This window comes from Anabrus simplex, chromosome 14 (genome assembly GCF_040414725.1).
Source record: "Anabrus simplex isolate iqAnaSimp1 chromosome 14, ASM4041472v1, whole genome shotgun sequence".
Classification (NCBI taxonomy): domain Eukaryota; kingdom Metazoa; phylum Arthropoda; class Insecta; order Orthoptera; family Tettigoniidae; genus Anabrus; species Anabrus simplex.
The window spans coordinates 24,711,319-24,734,734 of record NC_090278.1 but is presented as its reverse complement, the minus strand read 5'-3'; the positions used below and the strand labels follow the sequence as shown (position 1 = coordinate 24,734,734).

The window sequence follows — 23,416 nt, the reverse complement described above, 5'->3', positions numbered from 1 at the left end:
CATACCAGATGTTACACACCGGGTCAGTGTGCTCTGGGACTCACATAGGCAGGGGCGCCACTCCCTGGATAGGGCTGCCTCCGAAGAGGGTCCCTACCTGCTACCTTGTTACCAATAAAAGAATTTTTAAATTGTCCTACTTTATTGTTAAAAGAGGTTTTTGAATGTGTTAATTGTTTGACATTATAGCATTTTTCAAGTAGAATTGTATGTTCTATATTATTAAAAGTTTCATAATGCATTAAAATGCACAAATTCTTATTATCCATGTTTTCAGTTATCCGTGCGAATTTGTCCGGCGATTAGCCTGGATAATCGAGAGTTTGCTGTAGATGAATATTGTTATTTGGGTGGTAGAACAACTAACAATGGCAGAAGTAAGGAGGACATAAAATGTAGACTAGCACAAGCAAGAAAGGCCTTTCATAAGAAGAGAAATGTATTCAGTTCAAACACTGATATAGGAATTAGAAAGATGTTTTTGAAGACTTTCATCTGGAGCGTGGCATTGTATGGAAGTGAAACATGGATGATATCTAGCTCAGAAAGAAAGAGAAACAGAAACAAGTGTCAAATCAAGTCAGAGAGAAAGGAACTAAAATAGGACAAACACAATATCTTCTTCTTCTTCTTCTTCATCTTCTTCTTCTTCTTCTTCTTCTTCTTCTTCTTCTTCTTCTTGCGTTACGGCCTCTGTAGGACCACGGACAGCTCCTTCATGGATTGCATTTTCTTCTTCTCCTCCCAGAACCTCTTCATCCTTTCTCTTCTTCTCTCCCGCTCTTTTTCCGAGATATTCAGTATCCTCTTCTCTTGTCTACTCCACTGGTGACTCTCAATCCTTTTCCTGTATCCATCCTTATCATTGATCTCTGGCATATTAGTCGGTATGTATGTGCTTCTCCAATTTTCCTTTTCTTCCACCTTGATCCCCAATTCCGACCAATCTTTCCGGAGTTCAACTACCCACTTGGTTCCTGTCCTCGTGTCCTCGCTGTTGTTTCCCATGCTCTTTTCGTCATTCTATCCATATTCATCCTGATTACATGTCCGGCAAACCTTGCACTTTTCAGTCTGATTTCTTCTGAGATTGTCCTCATGTTCTGGTATAGTTCTTCCCTAGGTCTCCTTATCCATCTCTCACCTCCTCTCTTAGGGCCTAGTATTTTCCTCAATATTTTTCTCTCCTCTTTCTCTAGTTGTTCCGCACCATTTCTTCCTAGTGCTATTGTCTCAGCAGCATATAATACAGCATTTCTCACCGTTGACTTGTAATGTCTAATCTTTGCATCTGTAGATATATTCTTTTTATTGTATATATCTCTGGTCATACAGAAGGCTGATCGCATCTTCTTTATCCTCTCTGTTATTCCCTCATTGCTCCTATTCCTTCCTGTTATAAATTCTCCTAGGTACTTCAATTTGTCCACCTTTTGCACGGTGCCTTCCGGTGTTGTCCAATCCTCAGTGGTATTCAATGTCTTTGTCTTGTTGTAGGCGATCCTCAGTCCTACCCTTCCGGCTATATTCTTGTCCTTTTGTGCTTCTTTGTCCTCTTCTTTCTTTTCTGACACTGACCTGGCATTGTGGTTGTCTTGTTATATGTGTTCCTTTCTCTCTGTTTTTCTTTTTTTGGAAAGTATGTACTTTTGAAATGCATCAGCTGTTCAGTGGATATTTTCATTAGCTTTTTGAACGTGTTTTATTTTTTCCAGACCATCCCTCCTCACATCATGTTTGGATCACCTGAAGATACGTATCAGTCCTGCCTTAGCGTTATTCCAGTCCCACCCAGGAAGGATGTCGCTCGCTACCTTCTTAATGCTAACCAGGTAAATGTTGAGCTAACAATGGAAATATTAGAGGTACATTGGTCAGTTACAAACAACAAAGTTAATAACTGATCAAAGATGTAAGAGATCACAACCAGTGCACAGTGGGTCAAAATCGAAATCTAGGAGGACAAAATTATTATTTTTTCATAATTAAAAAATCAAAATTTATTACTTCTACAGCATTCTCAGATAATTGCCGCGCACTATTCTGGGATATAAACGCATCTTAGTTTAAATCTGTCACCACTGTTCGAGCTGGAATCTTATCTCCTGCGCTGTGCGTGCGTATCTCGCAGTCTGAATTGGAGAGTGAATATAAGTGGCTGTGGTTTGGTTGTCTTTGAGGTTAGTGTGATGCTTTAAGATGGAACACGCAGCTGAAGGTATGATCTTTACATTTTTAATGGGTTTCAGTTATTAATGGGCATAATTGTTGCATAATTTTAGCTATATTTGCATCATGTAATATTTAACTATTATTTTTAAAATTATATTTTCACTTAGAGTTTTAGTATGTCGCATCACTCTGCGTCACTTTCTACTTAATGTTAAAATGTAGATAAAGTTTTGTAGTTTAGACCTGTTATAAGAATTTTTGCATCTTTTTGCAACTTACTTAGTTATTTTCCATTTTAGAAGACGCCGTGCAACCAGTTCTCACACGTTTACAACTGTTTGAAGCACTGGGTTCAAAGATTGTGTCAAAAGTGGAACTTTGTGACTTTGTCAAAAGTAAATTAGGGATAGACAATTCTTCTGTAGAGAGAATTGAATGCCTACTAGGAGATTTACAGGATTTTGTTGATAATTTTACCAGGCGGTGGAAGCAGGTTCATAGAAGTAAAGCAAAATTCATTTCAAAATATTCTGATTGGTAAAAAGAGAAGATAACATTTTCAAAAATTGTGTATGGTTCTAAATTAACAGAAAATTTAAATCTTCCTACGCCATCCGCATCGAAAGTCGGAAGGCCTAGAAAGCTTTTTCATGAAAGTAGTGAAAAATCAGAGAGACGAAAAATTCAACCGCTACTCTCTGCACATTCAGAACAAGAACTTATTCATGCCACACAAGTATCATTGCACATGTCTGGAAAATGAGATGCTGCAAAAATGGTTAAAGAAACTCTTAAGTCTCCACATAGAACTACTAAAATTAAAAAATCCTATATATCACCAGCTGTAAAACCTGTACCACTTACCGGTGAAGAGGCTCTATCATTCCTCGTAGATAACAATTACAGCAAAAGCCAATATATGAATATGTGACTTGAATGCAAAAATAGGAACTGTAATATTTTCCCACCTTACCACATCATTAGAGAAACAAAACAGAAATGCTGTCCACCAAGTGAATCAATAACAATAACAGAAACATCAGCCACAATAACATTGCAATCACTGGTCGACCATACAATTGAGCGCCTTTTAGTAGTTCAAGAACATGTTTTGAAACAGTATATTTCTAGCAATGATACAGTTCATATTATATTAAAATTGGGGTGTGATGGTTCAAGCGGACATAGTCAGTATAAGCAGAAATTTACAGATGATGACGGCAGTGACACTGATATTTTTGTAGTTTCAGTTGTTCCATTACAAATGTATTCTTTAAATGTAGAAAGCAACAATGAAAAGAAAATTTTATGACAGAACCCACGACCTTCTTTGACACGATTTTGCACACCTCTTAAATTATTGTTTGCAAAGGAGACTGTCGAATTGACTAGGCAAGAGGTTCAATTAGTTGAAACTGAAATAACGTCCCTCCAATCAAGTAAAATAGAAATTGATGATCAATATATATATTAATCAAACTTTATTGCTGACCATGGTGGATGGAAAAGTCTGCAATTCTATTACAGGTTCATCAGCACAGAGGTATTGTGTGTGTGGTGCTGGTCCCAGAGAAATGAATGATACACTCATAAAAACAGTTTGTCCTGAAGAGAGCTATAAATTTGGATTATCTAACCTCCATTGTTGGATCCGTTTTTTTGAATGCCTGTTACATATATCTTACAAAATAGAAATTAAGAAATGGCAAGCAAGAGGGATGAAGATAAGACAAAAATAGAAAATAGAAAAGAGAAAGAAAGTAATACAAAATAAATTTCGATCAGAAATGGGTCTACAGAATGATGGCAACACTACTCGCCGTTTTTTTGAGGATCCAGTCTTGTCATCCAAAATTACGGGTATAAATGAAGAGCTAATCAGATGTTTTTCTACAATTTTGTGTGCTCTTTCTTGTCAGTTCCCTATAAATACACCCGCTTTCAAAACCTACACCCAGGATACAGCAAAATTGTATCTAAATCTGTATACATGGTATTATATGCCGGTCACTGTGCATAAAGTGTTAATTCATGGTGCAGATATAATTGATTTTTGTATTATACCTATCGGGCAATTGTCAGAAGAAGCCCAAGAAACACGTAACAAATATTTGAGAAAATACAGATTTGGACATTCTAGGAAATCCTCACGAAAACATACAAATGAGGACATTATTACATATGCTGCTGATATCTTTGGACCCAGTAATATCTCATAAAACCAAAATTCAACATAAAACGAGAAGAGTATTATCCAGTGAAGTATTACTACTCCTGAAAGAACCAGATGTACCGGCTCATCATGAACAGCATGAGGCAGTGAATGACGATGATGCTTCAGATGACACATGTGATGAGTCATCAAGGTCAGGGTCATTGAGTGATTAATGATAGTGACTGAAGTGCTGTCTGCAATTATCCACAATTGCAGTCTTCCAAATTAAATTTAAACCGAGTACAATCTATTGTAGTTTAGGCTCTATCCAACTCCTCGTCATAGACAATTTCTTGCATGTGTAGACGTAGATGTAACTTTAAAAAGGTCTTAACTGATGTTTATTATGAAGTAAACAAATTATATACATTGCTTTCAATCTAAATTCATGATTAAAATGTAAAAATAATTTTGTCCCCCTAGATTTCGATTTTGACCCACTGTGCAGTGGTAATTGAGGTAAAAGATATTCCAAGCTGGAGGGCCGAGATCCAAATAAACTTATTGCAGCATATACAAACAGATAATTAACAATATTGTTGGACATTCTGATCAGCAGTCACTCAGTTGTCCAAGGGCCATGAGGGCTGTAACTTTTTTTTTTTTTTTCAGTTCAGGTCTAACTTACTGATTAATTTCAATGGTTACAATAACCATTCTCCTTTCTTATTAAGCGACACTGCATGCACTTACTTTGAAACTGCTTACAAAATGGGGATCAGACCTTCAGGAAATCAATTAGTTTCAAACTTCACACACATTTAGCAGGACAGTATACTGTGCAGGCAACACATTACACCTCATAAGCTTTTTCATGATAATCAAGGAAGAAGTTTAATGAGATGTTATCCCTCTTGAATGTACACCTCTTTGTTAGACTTGTGATATTTATTTTTACAGCCAAGGTTAAATGTAAAATGTCATATTTGATTAAAATTTGATGAGAAATTTCATCTTGTGAAGAGGCTGTTTGATTTTACATCATCAGTTCTCTGCACCTATATATTTTCTTGAATGTAAATGAAATGTGCTTCCCTGTGGAAGAATTGAAAACCCCAGAGTTTATGATTGCATTTATTAGATTTGTTAAGAAGAAAGCCATTTTATGTAATTTTCCATTAATTATTATAAAACAGATGCCAGATATTACAGAATATTATGGAAAACTTATGATTTAAATTAAAAAATAATAATTTTCTGTAAAAAGCTTGAGAGCTGCAGTATATTGACCTGAGGGTCTTCATGTGTACTGAAGTCTGATCCAGCCCTTAAAAGTTCATCTTTGCATTTTAATACTTTTTTTAATCCATGCAATTGTGATTTTGATTTCAGTATCTCCGCTACACAGCTCGACTGGACTGGGTGCATCCAGAGGATGAGAAGCGCCAGTTTGTAATCTCCTATTCATTAGCCACAGGTTCAATCACTATCCTTGAACCACCAATAAGAAACTCGGGCTTCAAGGGAGGTATGTTCCTCAAACCCACCCAGGTCCCCAGGCCTGGTACCGACCCAGACTATCCAGAGTTCTACTCACCTGTTGATCTTTATATAGGTCAGTGTGTTCTCCTTTTCTCTTAGTTCACTTACTAATTTATAATAAAATATTGGTCACAACAAATTGAAATATTCTCTGATTCTAGTCAGTATATTGATACATTCCTGCAGCTGATATAAAAGTCCTAAATTTTAAAAATTCCTATGTAAATTTTCAGTGTTTACAGGCTGCTTCAATTTTTAAAAATAGAATTTAACAAATGCATGCATTTCATCGAAGCAAAGTCATCTCCATAAAGGCCATGAAGGCCCTTGAAAAGGTGGATGGTAAACTCATTCACTCACTCACTCACTCATTCACACCGTGTTGATATCCTTCCAGGCGCTTTGGGGTCGTGAAGTTCCCATGCCGTCCTCTTCCATACTTTTCTTGCTTGAACCCACTCTTTTCAGTTACCGATTTGGAGGGTCCGGCATACCGTGTTGATCTCGTTCTTCCAGGTGCTTCGGGGTCTTCCTGAAGGTCTTTCTCCGTTAAGAGATCCCTTGTATAGATCTACTGGTGCTCTGTTATCCTGCATCCTCAGTACATGTCCAGCTCAGCGCAGTTTGTTGGGCTCTATCACACCCATTAGAGTGCGTTGTTGAGAAAGTGTGTAAATCTCATAATTAGATCTTTTCTGCCAGCTTTGAGAGGTAGGATCGAACCATAGGCCAAATATTTTTCTATAAACTTTATTCTCAAAGACTTGCAAATGCTGCTGCTCTTTCTTGGTTTTACTCCATGTCTCGGAACCATACAGAAGTACTGGTCGAATGATTGTATTGTTAATAATCATTTTTGCATTCCTTGTTAAAAACTTGGAGCCTAATATGAGGCTCATGTAGTAAAATGCCTTATTTTCATTCTTAATTCTAGCTTGGTGTTCCTGTTGCCTTTGCTTTTGCTCATTGATTAATACACCAAGGAATTTAAACTCCTCTACTCTTTTAAATATATATTTTCCAATCTTCAAAGGCAATTTATCAATCTCCTCATAATTCGGTCTCTGTACAAGCATGTTATCACTTACCCGTAAGCCAATTATTACTGCCATTTCCTCTAGTTCCACAAATAACTGCCTAATTTCTAATTCATTTGAGCCAATAAGAATAATATCATCTACATATGCAAGGACTTCATATGGTTGTCTCCCCAGTATGATGCCAGGAGGTACAAGAGCTAATTTCCAGATAGTATTTTCCAGTGCAATGTTGAATAGAAGAGGAGACAGTGCATCCTCTTGTCTCAGACCAGTTTTATTCGGGAAGGAACTTGATTTTCTGCCCTTGAACAAAACACAGCTAACGTTACCATCCATGCACAGTTTGCACATGTTAATTAAATTTACGGGAAAGCCAAACTCCATGATGATGTTCCACAGGCCTCCTCTATGGATTGAATCATATGCCTTGAAGAAATCTATAAAGAGATAATGAACCGACTCCTTGTGTTCCCACATCTTATCATTAATGGTCTTAATTGCAAATATGTTGTCTGTAGTGGATATGTTACTATGAAAACCGTTCTGATAGTCCCCAATAACATTTTCAGCAAATGGTTTTAAATGCTGTAAAAGAATAAAAGACAGAATTTTATAGGCCGTGTTTACAAGAGATATACCACGATAATTTTGAAGTTCTTCCTTATCCCCTCTTTTATGAATTGGGACAATAAGTTATTCCTGCGATTCTTTTGGAATAACTTCATCGTGCCAAATCCTTAGAATTATTTTATATATGTATTTATCTAATCTTACTCCAACATATTTCATAAGCTCAGCAGGAATGTTGTCACTACCTGAAGTTTTATTGTTTTTTAAACATATAATACTTTGTAATACCTCTTGATATGATGGCTCTGGTATTTGTTCTTCTGATGGGGAACTAGATGGTTTACCAATACAGGTTTCTGGATCAGCTCAATTCAGCAAGGAATCGAAGTAATGCTTACAGTAATTCAATAATTTGTCCTGATCAGTAATTGAATTTCCAGACTTATCTCTCATAATACTCGATCTTGGTTGAAATCCCTTTTTAATTGTGTTGACTGTTCCATACATCTTACGAATGTTCCTGTTTCTGTAGTCATCTTGGATAGATTCTATTTGTTGTCTCAGGTAGATTTTTTTCTTTCTACGAATTAATTTACTGCATTCTTTCTGTTTATCTCTGTATAGTTCTTCAACATCTACATTATTATTAGACTGCAGCCACGTATTACACCATATTGCCACTTCATTAACTGCATCTTGACATGCCTCATCGAACCATTTCTTTTTTCTTACTAACACATTTTGGTATCACTTTCATTGCTACTGTTGTTGTGATTTGTTTCACATTATTCCACATTCGTTCACAAACTTCATCATTTTTTTCCATCAATATCTTCTATAGGATCTTCTCCCAGAATATCAAATATGTTTGTAATTTCCACACTATACTTTAATCTTTCATCCTCCTGCTTTAGTTTCTCAGTGTCAACTTTGCATCTTTCCTCAGTCTGTGACTTACAAGAGGTTTTCAATTTAATTTAAACAGAAGCAATTATCATATTGTGATCAGGTCCTATTTCAGTTCCTCTGTAAGCTCGGATATCAGTTATGGAGCTTCTGTGTGTGTTATCAGTTAGTACATGATCTATCTGATTAGCAGTCTTACCGTCACATGAATGCCATGTTTCTGTATGTATTTGTTTATGTGGGAAGGTGGTACTCTGCACATTCATGTTTATGGATGTAGTGAAATTGATTAGTCTAATGGCGTTATCATTGCTTTCATCATGCAGACTTTTTCCCTTCCTATTGTTGGCACAAAAATGTCTTCCTTTCCAACTTTTGCATTGAAATCACCCAAAATAATTTTGACATCATGTTTGGGTAATTTATTCTTCGGTTCTAACAAGTTATTATAAAAGGAGTCTTTAACATGATCATCCCTGTCGTTTGTGGGGGCTTGGCAGTTCACCAGTGATATGTTGAACCATTTAGAATGTACCCTCAAATAGCACAGTCTTTCATTCACATGTTCAAAGGACAGCACTGATGATACTAGTGAATTTTGGACACAAAATGCAGTACCATATTTGTGGGGTCCAGTTGCTTTACTACTCTTAAAAAGTGTATACTTCTTCATGTCCTGTATACCGTTACCTAATAATCTAGTCTCTTGAATTGCAACAATTCTCACTCTATACATCTCCAACTGTTGTCTGAGGATTTTGAAGGATCCAGGTTTATACAGGGTTCTTACATACCAAGTTCTTATTCGTAAAGCTGATTTCCATTGCAGGGTCGTCATATTTTGATATCCATTCTTATTCATCCGAGGCAACTGTGAGATATTTGTAACAATCTTTTTTTTTTTTTTTTTTACGCAAGAGTCGTCTTAGGAATAGCTTGCTTAGATGCGTGATGTCGCTTATCGCTTTTGTTTAAACAACCCTTGACATGGAGCGTAAGTATATTTTATGATGTCCAAACCAAACCAAACCAAACCAAACCAAACCAAACCAAACCAAACCAAACCAAACCAAACCAAACCAAACCAAACCAAACCAAACCAAACCAAACCAAACCAAACCAAACCAAACCAAACCAAACCAAACCAAACCAAACCAAACCAAACCAAACCAAACCAAACCAAACCAAACCAAACCAAACCAAACCAAACCAAACCAAACCAAACCAAACCAAACCAAACCAAACCAAACCAAACCAAACCAAACCAAACCAAACCAAACCAAACCAAACCAAACCAAACCAAACCAAACCAAACCAAACCAAACCAAACCAAACCAAACCAAACCAAACCAAACCAAACCAAACCAAACCAAACCAAACCAAACCAAACCAAACCAAACCAAACCAAACCAAACCAAACCAAACCAAACCAAACCAAACCAAACCAAACCAAACCAAACCAAACCAAACCAAACCAAACCAAACCAAACCAAACCAAACCAAACCAAACCAAACCAAACCAAACCAAACCAAACCAAACCAAACCAAACCAAACCAAACCAAACCAAACCAAACCAAACCAAACCAAACCAAACCAAACCCAACCCAACCCAACCCAACCCAACCCAACCCAACCCAACCCAACCCAACCCCATGGTGCAACTGACCTGAAGGGCCATGGCCTACTAAGCAACCACCGCTCAGCTCAAAGGTCTGCAGATTATGAGGTATCGTGTGGTCAGCGAGACAAATTCTTTCAGCCATCATAGAAACCCTCTAGCGTACCAGGTAGGGTAGTGTTGAATGAGTCTTCACCATCCTTGTTTATCCAGAAATGCCTTCTCTCTCACCACTGACTCCCAATTCCCTCTTCTTCCCTCCACATCGTCTCTCAGCTGGCGTAGCCATCTCTTCCCACTGGGCTTCTTGCATCCACCTCTCTTCGTATGCATGCATGTGGCGATCTTGGGTCAGGCATTCGCTTTCTATTAAGTCCACTTCCAGTTCCATTCTGATGTCACCATTCCTTACATGGTCCTTGCGTGTTTTTCAGAGAGTAGTTCTAGAAACTCTTTCAGTTTACATGTTTCTAGACTAATATTATTATTATTCTTTCGAATGGGCCACCAGAGGACCACGTGCCAATTTCAATTCCTTCTTCTTTGTTCTTTCCTTTTCTTCCAGTACGCTTTCATCTGTTCACTATGTTTCTTCTTTCTGTCTTCAGACCACTTTGAACCAGTCTTTTTTACTTTCCTACCTTGGAATCCTTCTATTTTCAATACTTTTTCCCGAAAGCCTTCTCTGTTATTTATTTCTTCTGTTGTTATATTGTTTTTTTCTAAATCCTTTCTTACTTCATTGACCCAGCTTGTCGTTGATTTCTTACTCCACAAATATCTGAAAATCTTACTAATATTTTAAGCTTTTCACAACTTCTAATTGTCTTCCATTTACTTCAACATTCCCTTTTCCTTCTCTATTACCTCTCGTCACCAATACTGTCTTACTGTTCTCCATATTCTTCTATCTCCCTATTCCGTACAGTAACTTGTTCGTATAATTCCATTTCATCTTCTCCCCAAATTACTGTGCCTTTGTCTCTTTGCTTCCCGTTTTTTGTTGTACACTCTTGTGGTAATCTCGTTACTCTATGAAGCCATTTCAAAAGTCATTTCATCCCTGCTTTCCCAATATATTTCACCATTTCAAGTCTAATTTCATCTAATCCTGCAGCTCTGTGAGAATGGAGTTTACTTACCATCCTTTCCACTTCATCAAGTGTAATTTCACTAACATCGCTGTCCTCTTAGGGGAAGTCCGTGTAATTTGGACCTTCATGTAATTTGCACTGATAAAAGTTTTGATATTTGCAAGTTTGGTCACCCCCTGTCTGCAGCAAGATCAGCAAGATGGCATCATTATCAACATCACTGTCCTATGAATCTAAAACATTTCCAATTAACTCAGCAAGAGCATTGCTGTCACTTGCTTACATTACGCCCTGAGCCTTGGCTAGGAGAATGACTGATACCTGATGAAATATTCATACTTTCAGAGGCTACAGTTAGGCAATAAATAACAGTGCAAGTTCTTAGAAGGAGAGCTGTAGACAAGCCACTTTCTTGTTCTATTCATAGAAGTTTTTTTTTTTTGCTAGTTGCTTTACGTCGCACCGACACAGATAGGTCTTATGGCGACGATGGGACAGGAAAGGGCTAGGAGTGGGAAGGAAGTGGCCGTGGCCTTAATTAAGGTACAGCCCCAGCATTCGCCTGGTGTGAAAATGGGAAACCACGGAAAACCATTTTCAGGGCTGCCGACAGTGGGGTTGTGGGGTTCGAACCTACTATCTCCCGAATACTGGATACTGGCCGCACTTAAGCAGCTGCAGCTATCGAGCTCGGTCATAGAAGTTTTCAAAAGGGAAACCCTTGCAGGGGTAATCAAAATGTAAGCTAGTGCATTCGACTCAGCGCGGCGCGTGAATGTCTCGTCATTTGAGTTTAAGACCTGGCCAATGCTTGTGTGAACGTCTCGTCAAATGAATCGAATGGGTTAACCTCACTATTTGTACATAAAAAATTTATGGACCTCCTCTATCCGTTTGATCTAACTACGTATGTTTGAACATGGCTTCTTTAAGGTCACCAGTCTGCTCTAGACACCAAAAGCAAAGCATGGAAATGAGCCAAGGTGGGTGGTGACATATCTAAAGTCTAGAAGATGGTATAAATTGTACTGCATTATGTTGTGTAAAAGATCTGACACTCTCTCCTGAGAGTTAGGTCACCTTTCTTGGCACTGATTACATGTCTTTAGAATTCGAACAGTACACGATTTCGTGCACTGAAAGTCTTCTATTTAATTGTTCCAGGTGCAAAAATAAATGTGTTTGAACACATATTCATCATAACAGGAGCAGAACTGCACGTCTACCGCTACATGCAGGACAACCCAGACAAGTTTCCCAAAGAAGTGGTGGATAACGTCCGTTGCTGGCTGGCGGGCGAAGGCTTGCTCAAAGAGGACATACAGTGTCGGCTCGAGGATAAGAAAGAAGAAGAGAGAGTCGCAGCAACTCACGAAAAGTTAAATTATGACGACTGCATGGAGAAGTGTAATAAATAAAGTGGAAATGTATTATTAGTGAACAACTGTTTAGTGATATAAAGTCTATGTGGTTTGTTTAGATGGCTCGTTCATTTATTCACTGGTCCAGAATGGACTGTAGAAACGTTCAGTTTGTTACTGAATGTGTACCATCTTTAACAGCTTCCTCTCAAGTCTCAGTCTCATTCATGGAAATTATATTCAGACAGGGCCATCTTGTCTTAAGGATCACACGAGCACATCTACATGCTGGTAATCCCAAAAGTCTTAAAATTTACACAATATTGTATGTGAGAAGGAGATTTCTGTACAATGAGAATGTATTTATGAAGTTGTAAGTGCCGATTCACTTTCTGTTTCCATTTAAATCAAGTGCCATGCCAGCCGATCACAACCCCGTTTTGAACAACAAACTTTGGTGTATTGCATATCTAGAGCTTGAAGGGGCAATGCTGTGGGTATGGCGAATATGATCACAGTTTACTGTGTGATCACGGCACTGCCTGCTCGATATGCATCTGATGGCTGCTTCATACCTAGCAGGCAGTGTAGTACAGAAGTCTGTCTGGCTTCAAATGAAATCTCAAAGTTAACAGCATGCATTGCGTAGTCTGTGGCAGTGGTTAATCCACAGAGCTGTTACACCAGAGTGGTTAATTGACTAACCGCATGGCGCTGTTGACAGTCGCATGTGTAACATAATAGCCTATTGCTTAATGAACCAAAGTGTTGACACAATATAGTCTGAGCTCCTGTTAACGTATTGACTGAGTGAGGAGCAACTTAGGCCTGTACTTCGGGTTTTCTTTATCTACTGTCATCTCTGTGTGAACACCCAAAGATTTTAAGCACATGACGCCCCTGCATTCAGATCATGACTCATTATTGTGTTTTGATGTTATAAGGCCTATTCAAAAAGTAACCAAACTTTGCAAATACCACATAAATGTGAAGTTTCAGTGGTTTCCGGGAAGTGGGGCCGTATAGCCACTTACCACACACTTCTAAAACAGTTCTCACTCAGCAGCTCTTGGTTTGCAAGTGCATCGATTATCTGTTGTGATACGACGCGCAGGTCACCTACGGGTGTCGAATAGAAAGACCTGCACCTGGCGAGCCGAACTTGTCTTCGGACACTCCCGGCACTAAAAGCCATACGCCATTTCATTTTTTTCATCTGTTGTGATTGTCGAGATGTTTGAATATTATGAGCAGCATATCAGCATTTGGAGGTGCTTCAAGCTTGGAGAAATGTCTACGGAAACACACAGTGGTGTGGAAAAAAAAGTGCCGAGACCAAAGAAAGCGAGGCAGGTTGGATGGAACGTGGAAATGTTCATGACAGGCCTTTTTTTTTACTTCAACACTGTTCTGCATCTTGAATTCCTACCTGAAGGTCGAACGGTAACCCGCTGGTGTTATCTCGAGGTCTCTATACCTTGGACTCAAAATGTCAGGAGAACATGATGGACTTGTGGAGAAGCAACTCCTAGACCGACCGACCGACCGACCTGGAAATTATCGAACATTTACTTCGATATTATTCTGATCTCTTACTCCTTAACCTATAAATGAATATCTGCCCCAATTTTTCCTTAAATTCCAACTTTATCTTCATTTTATGATCTTTCTTACTTTTAAAAGCTCCGTTCAAGCTTATTCGTATATTAATATCATTCCATGCCATCTCTCCACTGACAGCTCAGAAGATACCACTTAGTCGAGCATCTCGTCTCCTTTCTCCCAAGTCTTCCCAGCCCAAGTTTGTAACAACCTTTGTCGGAAATCACCTATAACAAATCGTGCTGCTTTCCTTTAGATCTTTTCCAGTTCTCTTAACAAGTAGTCCTGGTGTGGGTCCCATCCACTGGAACCATACTCTAGTTGGGGTCTTACCAGAGAATTATACACCCTCCTTTTTACATCCTTACTGCAACCCCTAAATACCCTGTTAACCATTTGAAGAGATCTGTAACCTTTCTTAACAACCTCGTTAATATTATTAACTCAGTGCAGATCATTCCTTATATTAACACCTGGTACTTACATTGTTCCCCATGAGATACAATCACTCCATCAACACAATAATTATCCCCCTGTGGATGGTGGCAGGAGAATAACACCCATGGTATCCCCTGCCATCTTCCTGTTATCTGACCTCCCTTGGTCAACTCTTGTTCTTTTCTGACCCCGACAGAATTAGAGCACTTGAGACTGAGGGAGTCTTTCATTTTTATATACTTCATACTCCTGGTCTTTCTTTGGCCGATTCCTCCATTTTTCGAAGTATCGGATCCCTTCCATTTTTCCTCTCTAATTAGTGTTATATAGAGAATGGTTGCCTAGTTTTAGTTCCTCTTAAAATAATAATCACCACTACCATCACATATACAATAATTAAAACTCAGATGACTTTTCATCCCATTTATATTCATCTCACAACTAGATGGGTACTTCCGTGGCTCAGGCGGCAGCACACTGGCCTCTCACCGCTGAGTTCCGTGGTTCAAATCCCGGTCACTCCATGTGAGATTTGTGCTGGACAAAGCAGAGGCGAGACAGGTTTTCCTCGGGGTACTCCAGTTTTTCCTGTCATCTTTCATTCCAGAAACACTCTCCAATATCATTTCATTTCATCCGTCAGTCATTTATCATGACCCCAGAGGAGTGCGACAGGCTTCGGCAGCCGGCACAATTTGTATCCTCGCCACGAGATGGGGGCTTCATTAATTCCATTTCCTGACCTGGTTGTATGACTGGAAACAGGCTGTGGATTTTCATTTTCACAACTAGACCAACCGCATGCAAGGGGAACTTGTATCATATTCATCCAGTACATTATTTTGGACCGGGCGAGTTGGCCGTGCGCGTAGAGGCGCGCGGCTGTGAGCTTGCATCCGGGAGATAGTAGGTTCGAATCCCACTATCGGCAGCCCTGAAGATGGTTTTCCGTGGTTTCCCATTTTCACACCAGGCAAATGCTGGGGCTGTACCTTAATTAAGGCCACGGCCGCTTCCTTCCAACTCCTAGCCCTTTCCCATCCCATCGTCGCCATAAGACCTATCTGTGTCGGTGCGACGTAAAGCCCCTAGCAAAAAAAAAACATTATTTTGGTTTAAAAATATATAAAAGCGAACTCTGTGATGTAGGAATAACTTCACTGCCTCTAAGTCAAAGGCTCTAGGTTCAACAGTCTGAGCAATAGTGATTGAGAATTAGAAAGGGGGGTGGCACAATTATTTATAGAAAACAGAAAAGTATCATAGGTCTGGGGAGTATAGTGGGGTGTACACAACAAAATTGAAATAAAACGATAAGTTTTTGATGCTCTCTAGCGAATTATGACAGAGAAGTAAAGGTTGACAGTTTATCAACTTAAGTGTGGTAATAGTAGGTTTTTTTTTAAAGATTTCGATTCAATACTATACAATGAAATGGAAATGCTAAAATAAGTAGATATATGGAATCAAGAGATAGAAAAATTTGAGACAAAAGTAAGCACAGAGAAAAGTAAAACAACAGTGATGACAAGGGGAACGAAGGAAGGAAGGAAGGAAGGAAGGAAGGAAGGAAGGAAGGAAGGAAGGAAGGAAGGAAGAGGAAAGATAAAACTGAATGGTAAAATTCTGGAAGTGATTAAAAGTTTCAAGTACGAAGTGTGATCACAGAAGATGGAAAGATAACCAAGGAAATTGGGAAAAGAATACAACAAGCAAACAGCTTCCACCAGAGTGTAACAGGTATTTTTTGGAACCAAGATGTCCTAAAGAAATGTAAGAAAGTATTATATTCAACCTATTATGAACCCAACCGAGCTCGATAGCTGCAGTCGCTTAAGTGCGGCCAGTGTCCAGTATTCGGGAGATAGTGGGTTCGAACCCCACTGTCGGCAGGCCTGAAGATGGTTTTCCGTGGTTTCCCTTTTTCACACCAGGCAAATGCCGGGGCTGTACCTTAATTAAGGCCGTGGCCGTTTCCTTCTCACACCTAGCCCTTTCCTGTCCCATCGTCGCCATAAGACCTATCTGTGTCGGTGCGACGTAAAGCAAATAGCAATAATAATAATTATCATTATTATTATTATTATGAACCCATACTAACCTATACAGCTGGATCATGGACTACAACAAAACAAGAGGAGAGTAGAATACAGGCAGCGGAGATGAAATTCCTAAGAGGTATCGAGGGCAAGACCAGAAAGGATAGAATTAAAAATTAAGGGATAAGGAAAAGGACAGGAATCTTGAAACTTCAAGACAGGATAGAAACAACAAAGCTAAAGTGGTATGGGCATATGGGAGAAGAGAGAGTACCAAAAAAAAAAGCTTTTTTCAGAAAAGTTAACAGGAAGGAGACCATGAGGAAGACCCCGAAAGAGGTAGACAGATTCCGTGTGGGAGTGCATAGAGAAGAGGGGAGGAAAACCAGAAGATGTACTTAAAAAAGGAGAAAAGTGGCAGAGAGACAGGCAGCGATGGAGATCCTTGATTCACAACCTGACCCGGGAAGCTGGAAACAGGAAATGAAGATTATGATGATGATGATGATGACTATACAATAAAACTTTCATCAAAGGAATAATTAACATGTGCCATCAGGTACTAATCATGCTTCTACATGCTGCTGCACGAGTCTGCACTATTTGCTGTGGTGTTGCAAAATTGGTTAGCTGGGTCAAATGACATTTTGTGCATATTTCCACTATATATTTTTTAAAATATATTTAAAGAAAGTAAAGGAATGAAATAGGTAATAGACAACAGGGTTTGTATACATTGCTTTTTTCTTCATAATTCTTAGTTTTAGGTGGCTGAAATGGAATAAAGATTTATTTTTCTCCATAAAGTGGGTTGGGGGATGTGTGACCCTTCTGAAGTCAATGTGGAATATGACTGATTTGCGAGCTCCATGGGTTATAGGTCTAGGTTCTCTTATGTAACAAAGGAACCACCAAATTTAGATAGAAAAGCTTCTTTATGACTAGTACTGACAACTTACAACAATGAAGCTCTGCCACTCACTGTCTATACAGAACAGAATGGAACAAGATACATTCTCAAGATGTCAGCAACAACTGCTGGAGAAAAATCATTGGCCATCTTTAAAAGTTCAACAATGAAGCAACCTAATGAGGTGAGGCCTTTTCCCAATTACTATATTTCTTCGATTGGCGTTCTCAAGCTGGTCTTAAGCCACTCGCAGATTTAGCAACACCGCCTTGCAAAGCCCATTTGAATTCACCCATGTAGCAATCTGAGTGGCTAACTTCAGCAGCTGATAAAATGATGATGGCATGAGATAAGGAATTACAGTATTTCTTTCAAATTATTTATCGGCAAGACCAAGAGTCTAATGGTTGTATACCAGGTTCACGTTGTTTCCGACCACCCTGTATAGTTATTAATGTTATCGGTATACTTTGTTCTTATGGGCAGCCTCCACATGGGGAAAGTGTTTATTCCCTATGTATGCAGGAGGACACAAAAAACAAACGGACATACTGCAATTCTCTGTGCGCGTCCCTTTTATAGTTCGGGCTTCTCCCTCTAGCTGGATGTTAAGTAACCCCTCCTGAGTCAGTATGCCAAACGGCATGGCTTCAGATGGTTGTAGCAAGCCCCTGTGATAGTTGTGTTTTTCAACCTCTTCTCTTTTTGTAATTTTGTGAAATAGCTGATACTTCAGAACAGCATGCAGCGTTGAAATTTTGTTTTCTGCTCGGTAAAAGTGCATCAGATGCTCTTGATATGTTGTCTGCAGCTTATAAAAACATGCCTTGAAAAGAACTCTAGTGTTTGAGTGGTATTTGTGATCCAAACGCGGTGACATATCGATTGAAGACTTTCAATGTCCAGGGTTGCCTTCCACATTCAGAACTGATGAAAACATGGGAAAAATTTGCACGCTTGTGTACAAGGGTAAAGGCATACTATTGATGAACTTGCTGAACTTGGTGTGTAGCTCAGTGCAATGCATTGTGACCAAAGATTATTAAATGAGACGTATCACGGCGAAATTCATCCCCCGCTTGTTGACTCCTGACCAAAAGTCACTTCAAAATGGATGAGAACTTGTTTGACAATATCATCACCAGGGATGAATCATGGTGTTATGGGTATGACCCAGAGACAAAGCAACAGTCGTTGAAGTACACAGCAACCAATTCTCCTCGCCCAACAAAGGACCAGCAAGTCAGATTGGCCGTGAGAACAATGTTGATCTGTTTTCTTGATGTTCATCTCATTGTTCACTCCGTGTGTGCCTGAGCATCAAATGGCGAACCAAATCTTCTACCCGATTGTTTTGAGGGTGTTCGGCTGAAACGGCCCAATTTGTGGCAGAGTGCGGACTCGTTCTTCCACCCTGACACTATTCCAGATCACACAGCCATTTCTGAGCGTGAATTTTTGGAGAAGGTCTACATTATACCATTTCCTCACCCACCCTAATCACCAGATCTTGCACCTTGTGATTTCTTTTGATTTCCCTGGATGAAGAGGCAAGTGAAAGGAACTGCTTTTCAGACATTCTGGAGGTGAAAAGAGAATCAAAGGTGGTGCTGCAAGGTATCCAAGAGGACGAGTACAAAAGGTGTTTTGCACAGTGGAAAGAAACCTCATATGCTATAAGTTTCATTTTTGATCCATACTGACACCAGTTACGTATGATTTGGTTTAAATGGTCCACCTATTTAATACAAACACATGTGAATGCAACTATATCTTAGTATCAGTTATATTTCTCTCATTTGTTATTTATTTTGGTACTAGTTTTGACCTTTTTTGGTTATCATCAGCCGTCACAATCATTGGTACATAAAAACATTAAACACCTGGATCCGTCTAAAATAATTAATAATTAATGTTATTGGCTTTACATCCCACTAACTACTTGTAAGGTTTTCGGAGATGCTGAGGTGCTGGAATTCAGTCCTGCAGGATTTCTTTTACGTGCCAGTAAGTCTACCGACATGAGGCTGAGGTATTTGACTACCCTCAAATACCACCAGACTGACCCAGGATCAAACCTGCCAAGTTGGGGTTAAAAGGCCAGTTCCTCAACCATTTGATCCACTCAGCCCATCAATCCGTCTAAAAAAAAAACGTGGTGACAGTTCCCTTGAAGCTACTGGTGAGGGGCGGTAAGTTTTACATTATATATTTTCTTATACCCGCTTCTTTCTTTGCTCTCGTTTATTAATCAGTTAATAGGGTTCTTTTCATTTCTTTTCCAGACATCGATTCTGGTTTCAGATACACAATCCATTGACAACCTGCCTCAACAGTTTTACTGGTCTGTAAGGATCTATTATATGGATGTCTCCATCATTCATGGTCATATACCTCAATTTTGGTAACTAGCACAAGTTACAAGCTACAATCAAGGGCAGGTGTTACGTGCACCAATGTTAAATCAAGACTGTTATAGTTGCCAATTATGACTATTGATCTGACTGTCACTGTCAAGATCACTACACAGACTTTCTTGGAGTGTTTTTGAAGTATTTTTATGTGTGTTTATTTTTTCAGACAGATTCAGGTGTTTAATATTTTTATGTACCAATGATTTTGATGGCTGATGATGACCAAAAAGGTTGAAACTAGCACCAAAATAAATTTTAAAATTAGGATGTAGCTGATGCTAAGATATACAAGGGCAAGTCAATAAGTATCAGCAATTTTGCTCTCTAATTGTCTTTAGGTTGGCTCTATCTCATTGTGTGTTCACCAGCTGCTAGATGGCACCGTTGTCTATGTCTGTGGTAGGTTTATCAGACCAGTACAGATTGAGCTGTTGCGACACCATTCTCTATTTACACCACGGAAGAACAGCATTCCATAATCTGTTTTTGTGGTCTGAGGGTGTACCTGGAGTGGAAATTCATAGAAGACTTTCAGCACAATATAGGGACAATGTTTTACCACAGCGAAGTGTTTACTAGTGAATTGAACAGTTGAAAAGGAGTCGCACGAGCGTGGAGGAGGAGGAAAGATCCAAGTGTCCATCTGCAGCTGTAACCGATGCCAATATTGAACAAGTACGTAATATGATCCTGAATAACAGACAAGTGACTGTTGATGACATGGTAAACCACATGCACATTAGCCATGGTTCTCGGACCACAAAAAACGGATTACGGAACGCTGTTCTTCCTTGGTGCAAACAGAGAGTGGTGCAGCCATCTTTATGTCGCAACAGCGCAAGCTGTACTGATCTGATAATGCTGAAACCTACCATAGACGTAGGCAACGGTGCTAACTAGCGGCAAATGAGCTCACAACACCATAGAGTCAACCTAAAGAGAATTAGAGCAAAACACATGTGTTTGTATTAAATAGGTGGACCATTTAAAGCAAATCATACGTGGAAAGAAACGTTTGAACAAGTATATTAGTGTTAATGGAGAGTACTTCGAAGGTGACTAATGTTTGTGACTTGAAAAAATAAAATGTGGAGTTTTTAAAAATGGTGTCCAGCTATTTTTCAGTCTAGATGGGAAGGAGGAAGAGTGAACGTTATGCAGTTCTGTCTCACAATGTTAATTGGATGACTATTTTAATTTTCAACAACTTTAACAAATGAGACATTGAGCAGACTGTCCTCATCCTTCCATACACAGAGATATGGGAAACTTACAGACAAGGAGACTGCTGTGATGACCACTAGGAAGTTAATCGTGACAGACTTCAATGATAAAAAACTGAAGTTGTTACATAGTTTTATTTATTTTAATTTTCATTTGTCAACATTCACTCGCAAAATCTTCAATATTTTCTTTATTTATAGACATATTTTAATTTTCTAATGTTTTCTCATATATGTCATCAACACTAATGAAATTACATCTCACACGTCTCTGCACAATATCTACATGTGAAGCTGCACCATGCAATAACTGATTCTTAACTGCCAAAAGAGAACTCCTTGTGATAATGTCTTGCACATTAGATCAGCTACCGTGGTCATGTCTTCTGCAGTCATCCTTACACTTTAAAATATTGTACAAACCATTCACAGATATGTAAAACATTCTGAACTGTGATATTTTGAAACGTTCCATGAAAAGCATTACATCAATTTTTCTCTTGAGACCGTCTAACCCAATTTGACAGACATTTCAAAAACAATGTTATGATCAGACTCTGTAGAACTAATCAGATGAGAAAACTTACTGGCCAAGGAGGGAAGGATCTGAATATTTCTGAAAATAGAAAGGAAAAACACATACATAAAAATACACAAAAAAAATGCTATCACATTTAACAGTTTCAGCCATTTCACTCAGGGTTAATTGTGCATATACTTCATCTGGAAAATAATTGTGTTTTCCTTTTTTTCTTTTCCACAGAGAAACTGTATGTCACGACTGCTACATCTTTGCTCTCTTACTTCTCATATTAATTACAATTGCACTTTACTAAAACCTATGAAAGTGGTTGTAAAAAACACTCAAAAATTGACTGAATTGGAGATGTGATTAAGTGGATAACAAGAAGAGCTGGACCAAAGAGAATGGGAGCTGGACAGACCACTCTGAATTGGTTTGGGGGAGCATTTGGGCCTATAGTCACTTCCAATTTATTCAATTTCTAAATTTGTAAAGAATAAGATATAATGTAGTGGGAAAGAGGGATTAATCTGGAGACAAGAGGAATCAAAATGAGACAACCTTATTCTTTGTTCTTTCTTGGATTTATTTTTTACAAATTTCTTTATTTAAAAAAGGACACTCATGAGCAACAAACATCTTGGCATGTACTTAACACCAATCTTCATAAACATACAATTAATATGTCCTCTTGTTCTGACAAACAACTAGTCAAATTTTCTGCTTTGTGGGACAGTTAGGGAATAAGTTTGTAATGGTCTGTGCATTCATTCCTTATTCTTGAAAGAACCTGCAAGACAAATTTGACTTGAGCTATATGGACCCATCTTAAAAATAAACCTGAGGTGCATCAAAGTTCATAACTGCAAATTGTTTGGACGTCTGTAAATTACTAAGATATTCCACTCAAGGGAAAACATTATATCCTAGTTCTCAGGCAGGTAAATACAATTATAATTTTACCTGTACATGTCAATACCAAAAGATTTAGTGCACTGTAAACACTGTGTATCACCAGCAAAGGTGGCCATTAAACTGTAAATAATAAAAGTTGTGTACAATATAAAGCTGCCACCACATCAGGACGAGAACACAAATATACTTTTCTTTAAACTTATTTTTCTAATACAGTTGGACCTGCTTTATACGTAACTCTGTTCTGCGTAATTCATGTTTGTACATAATTTCCTTTAGGTCCCGGCAAAATGTAATTTCAAAGCATGTTAATTAAACCTCATTTATACGTAATCCGTTTCTACGTAATTTGCTGTTATACGCATTAAGTGTTCGTGAAATATAACTGAGTTTTACGAAATTGTAATCATCATGTGCTTTTTTTAAATAAACTACTGTATTTACGAAGTTTCCTCGTTGTTGGCATAGGCGGAAGTAGAGTGGTCGAGTTTCGGTGCTGAAGCAGAACACAGAGTTTCGTCGAGTGATATTGTTGACCCTTACTTACTGGCGGCTGAACAAAGGCCAACCGAACGAGTCCCCTTCGCTCTCTATCTCGCTCCTCCTCTACGTTCGTCATTTTTGACCTTCACAATGCCGCCACAGATTAAGATACATTACAAGCAAACTGGGCGTTTTCGGTGAGAAAACAAAAGAAAATACAGTAAATTTGTTTGAATATGAGAATTTCTTTCGTGGGAACAATGGACAAGTAAAATGTCCACGGTGCCGATATCTGGTATTTACTGTTGAACAGTAGTTTTGTCATTCAGTTGCTTTTGATTAGCCATGGAGAACAGAAAAATGAAAAGTTATACCCTAGATGAAAAAGTAAAATTTATACATGAAATGGA

At 38.6% G+C, this 23,416-nt stretch overlaps 1 protein-coding gene across 1 annotated transcript in view; it reads left to right on the top strand.

Annotated features, from left to right (window-relative positions):
- The window catches only part of LOC136885390 (EF-hand domain-containing protein 1), a 71,435-nt gene extending 58,666 nt beyond the window's left edge, over nucleotides 1-12,769 (top strand). Inside the window, exons 8-10 of the mRNA XM_067157903.2 lie at nucleotides 1,716-1,832; nucleotides 5,720-5,942; nucleotides 12,263-12,769. Of these exons, the coding sequence (XP_067014004.2) occupies nucleotides 1,716-1,832; nucleotides 5,720-5,942; nucleotides 12,263-12,516 (594 nt within the window). The 3' untranslated portion in view covers nucleotides 12,517-12,769. The remainder of the gene's footprint in view (nucleotides 1-1,715; nucleotides 1,833-5,719; nucleotides 5,943-12,262) is intronic.
- The last annotated feature ends 10,647 nt before the right edge of the window (nucleotides 12,770-23,416 follow it).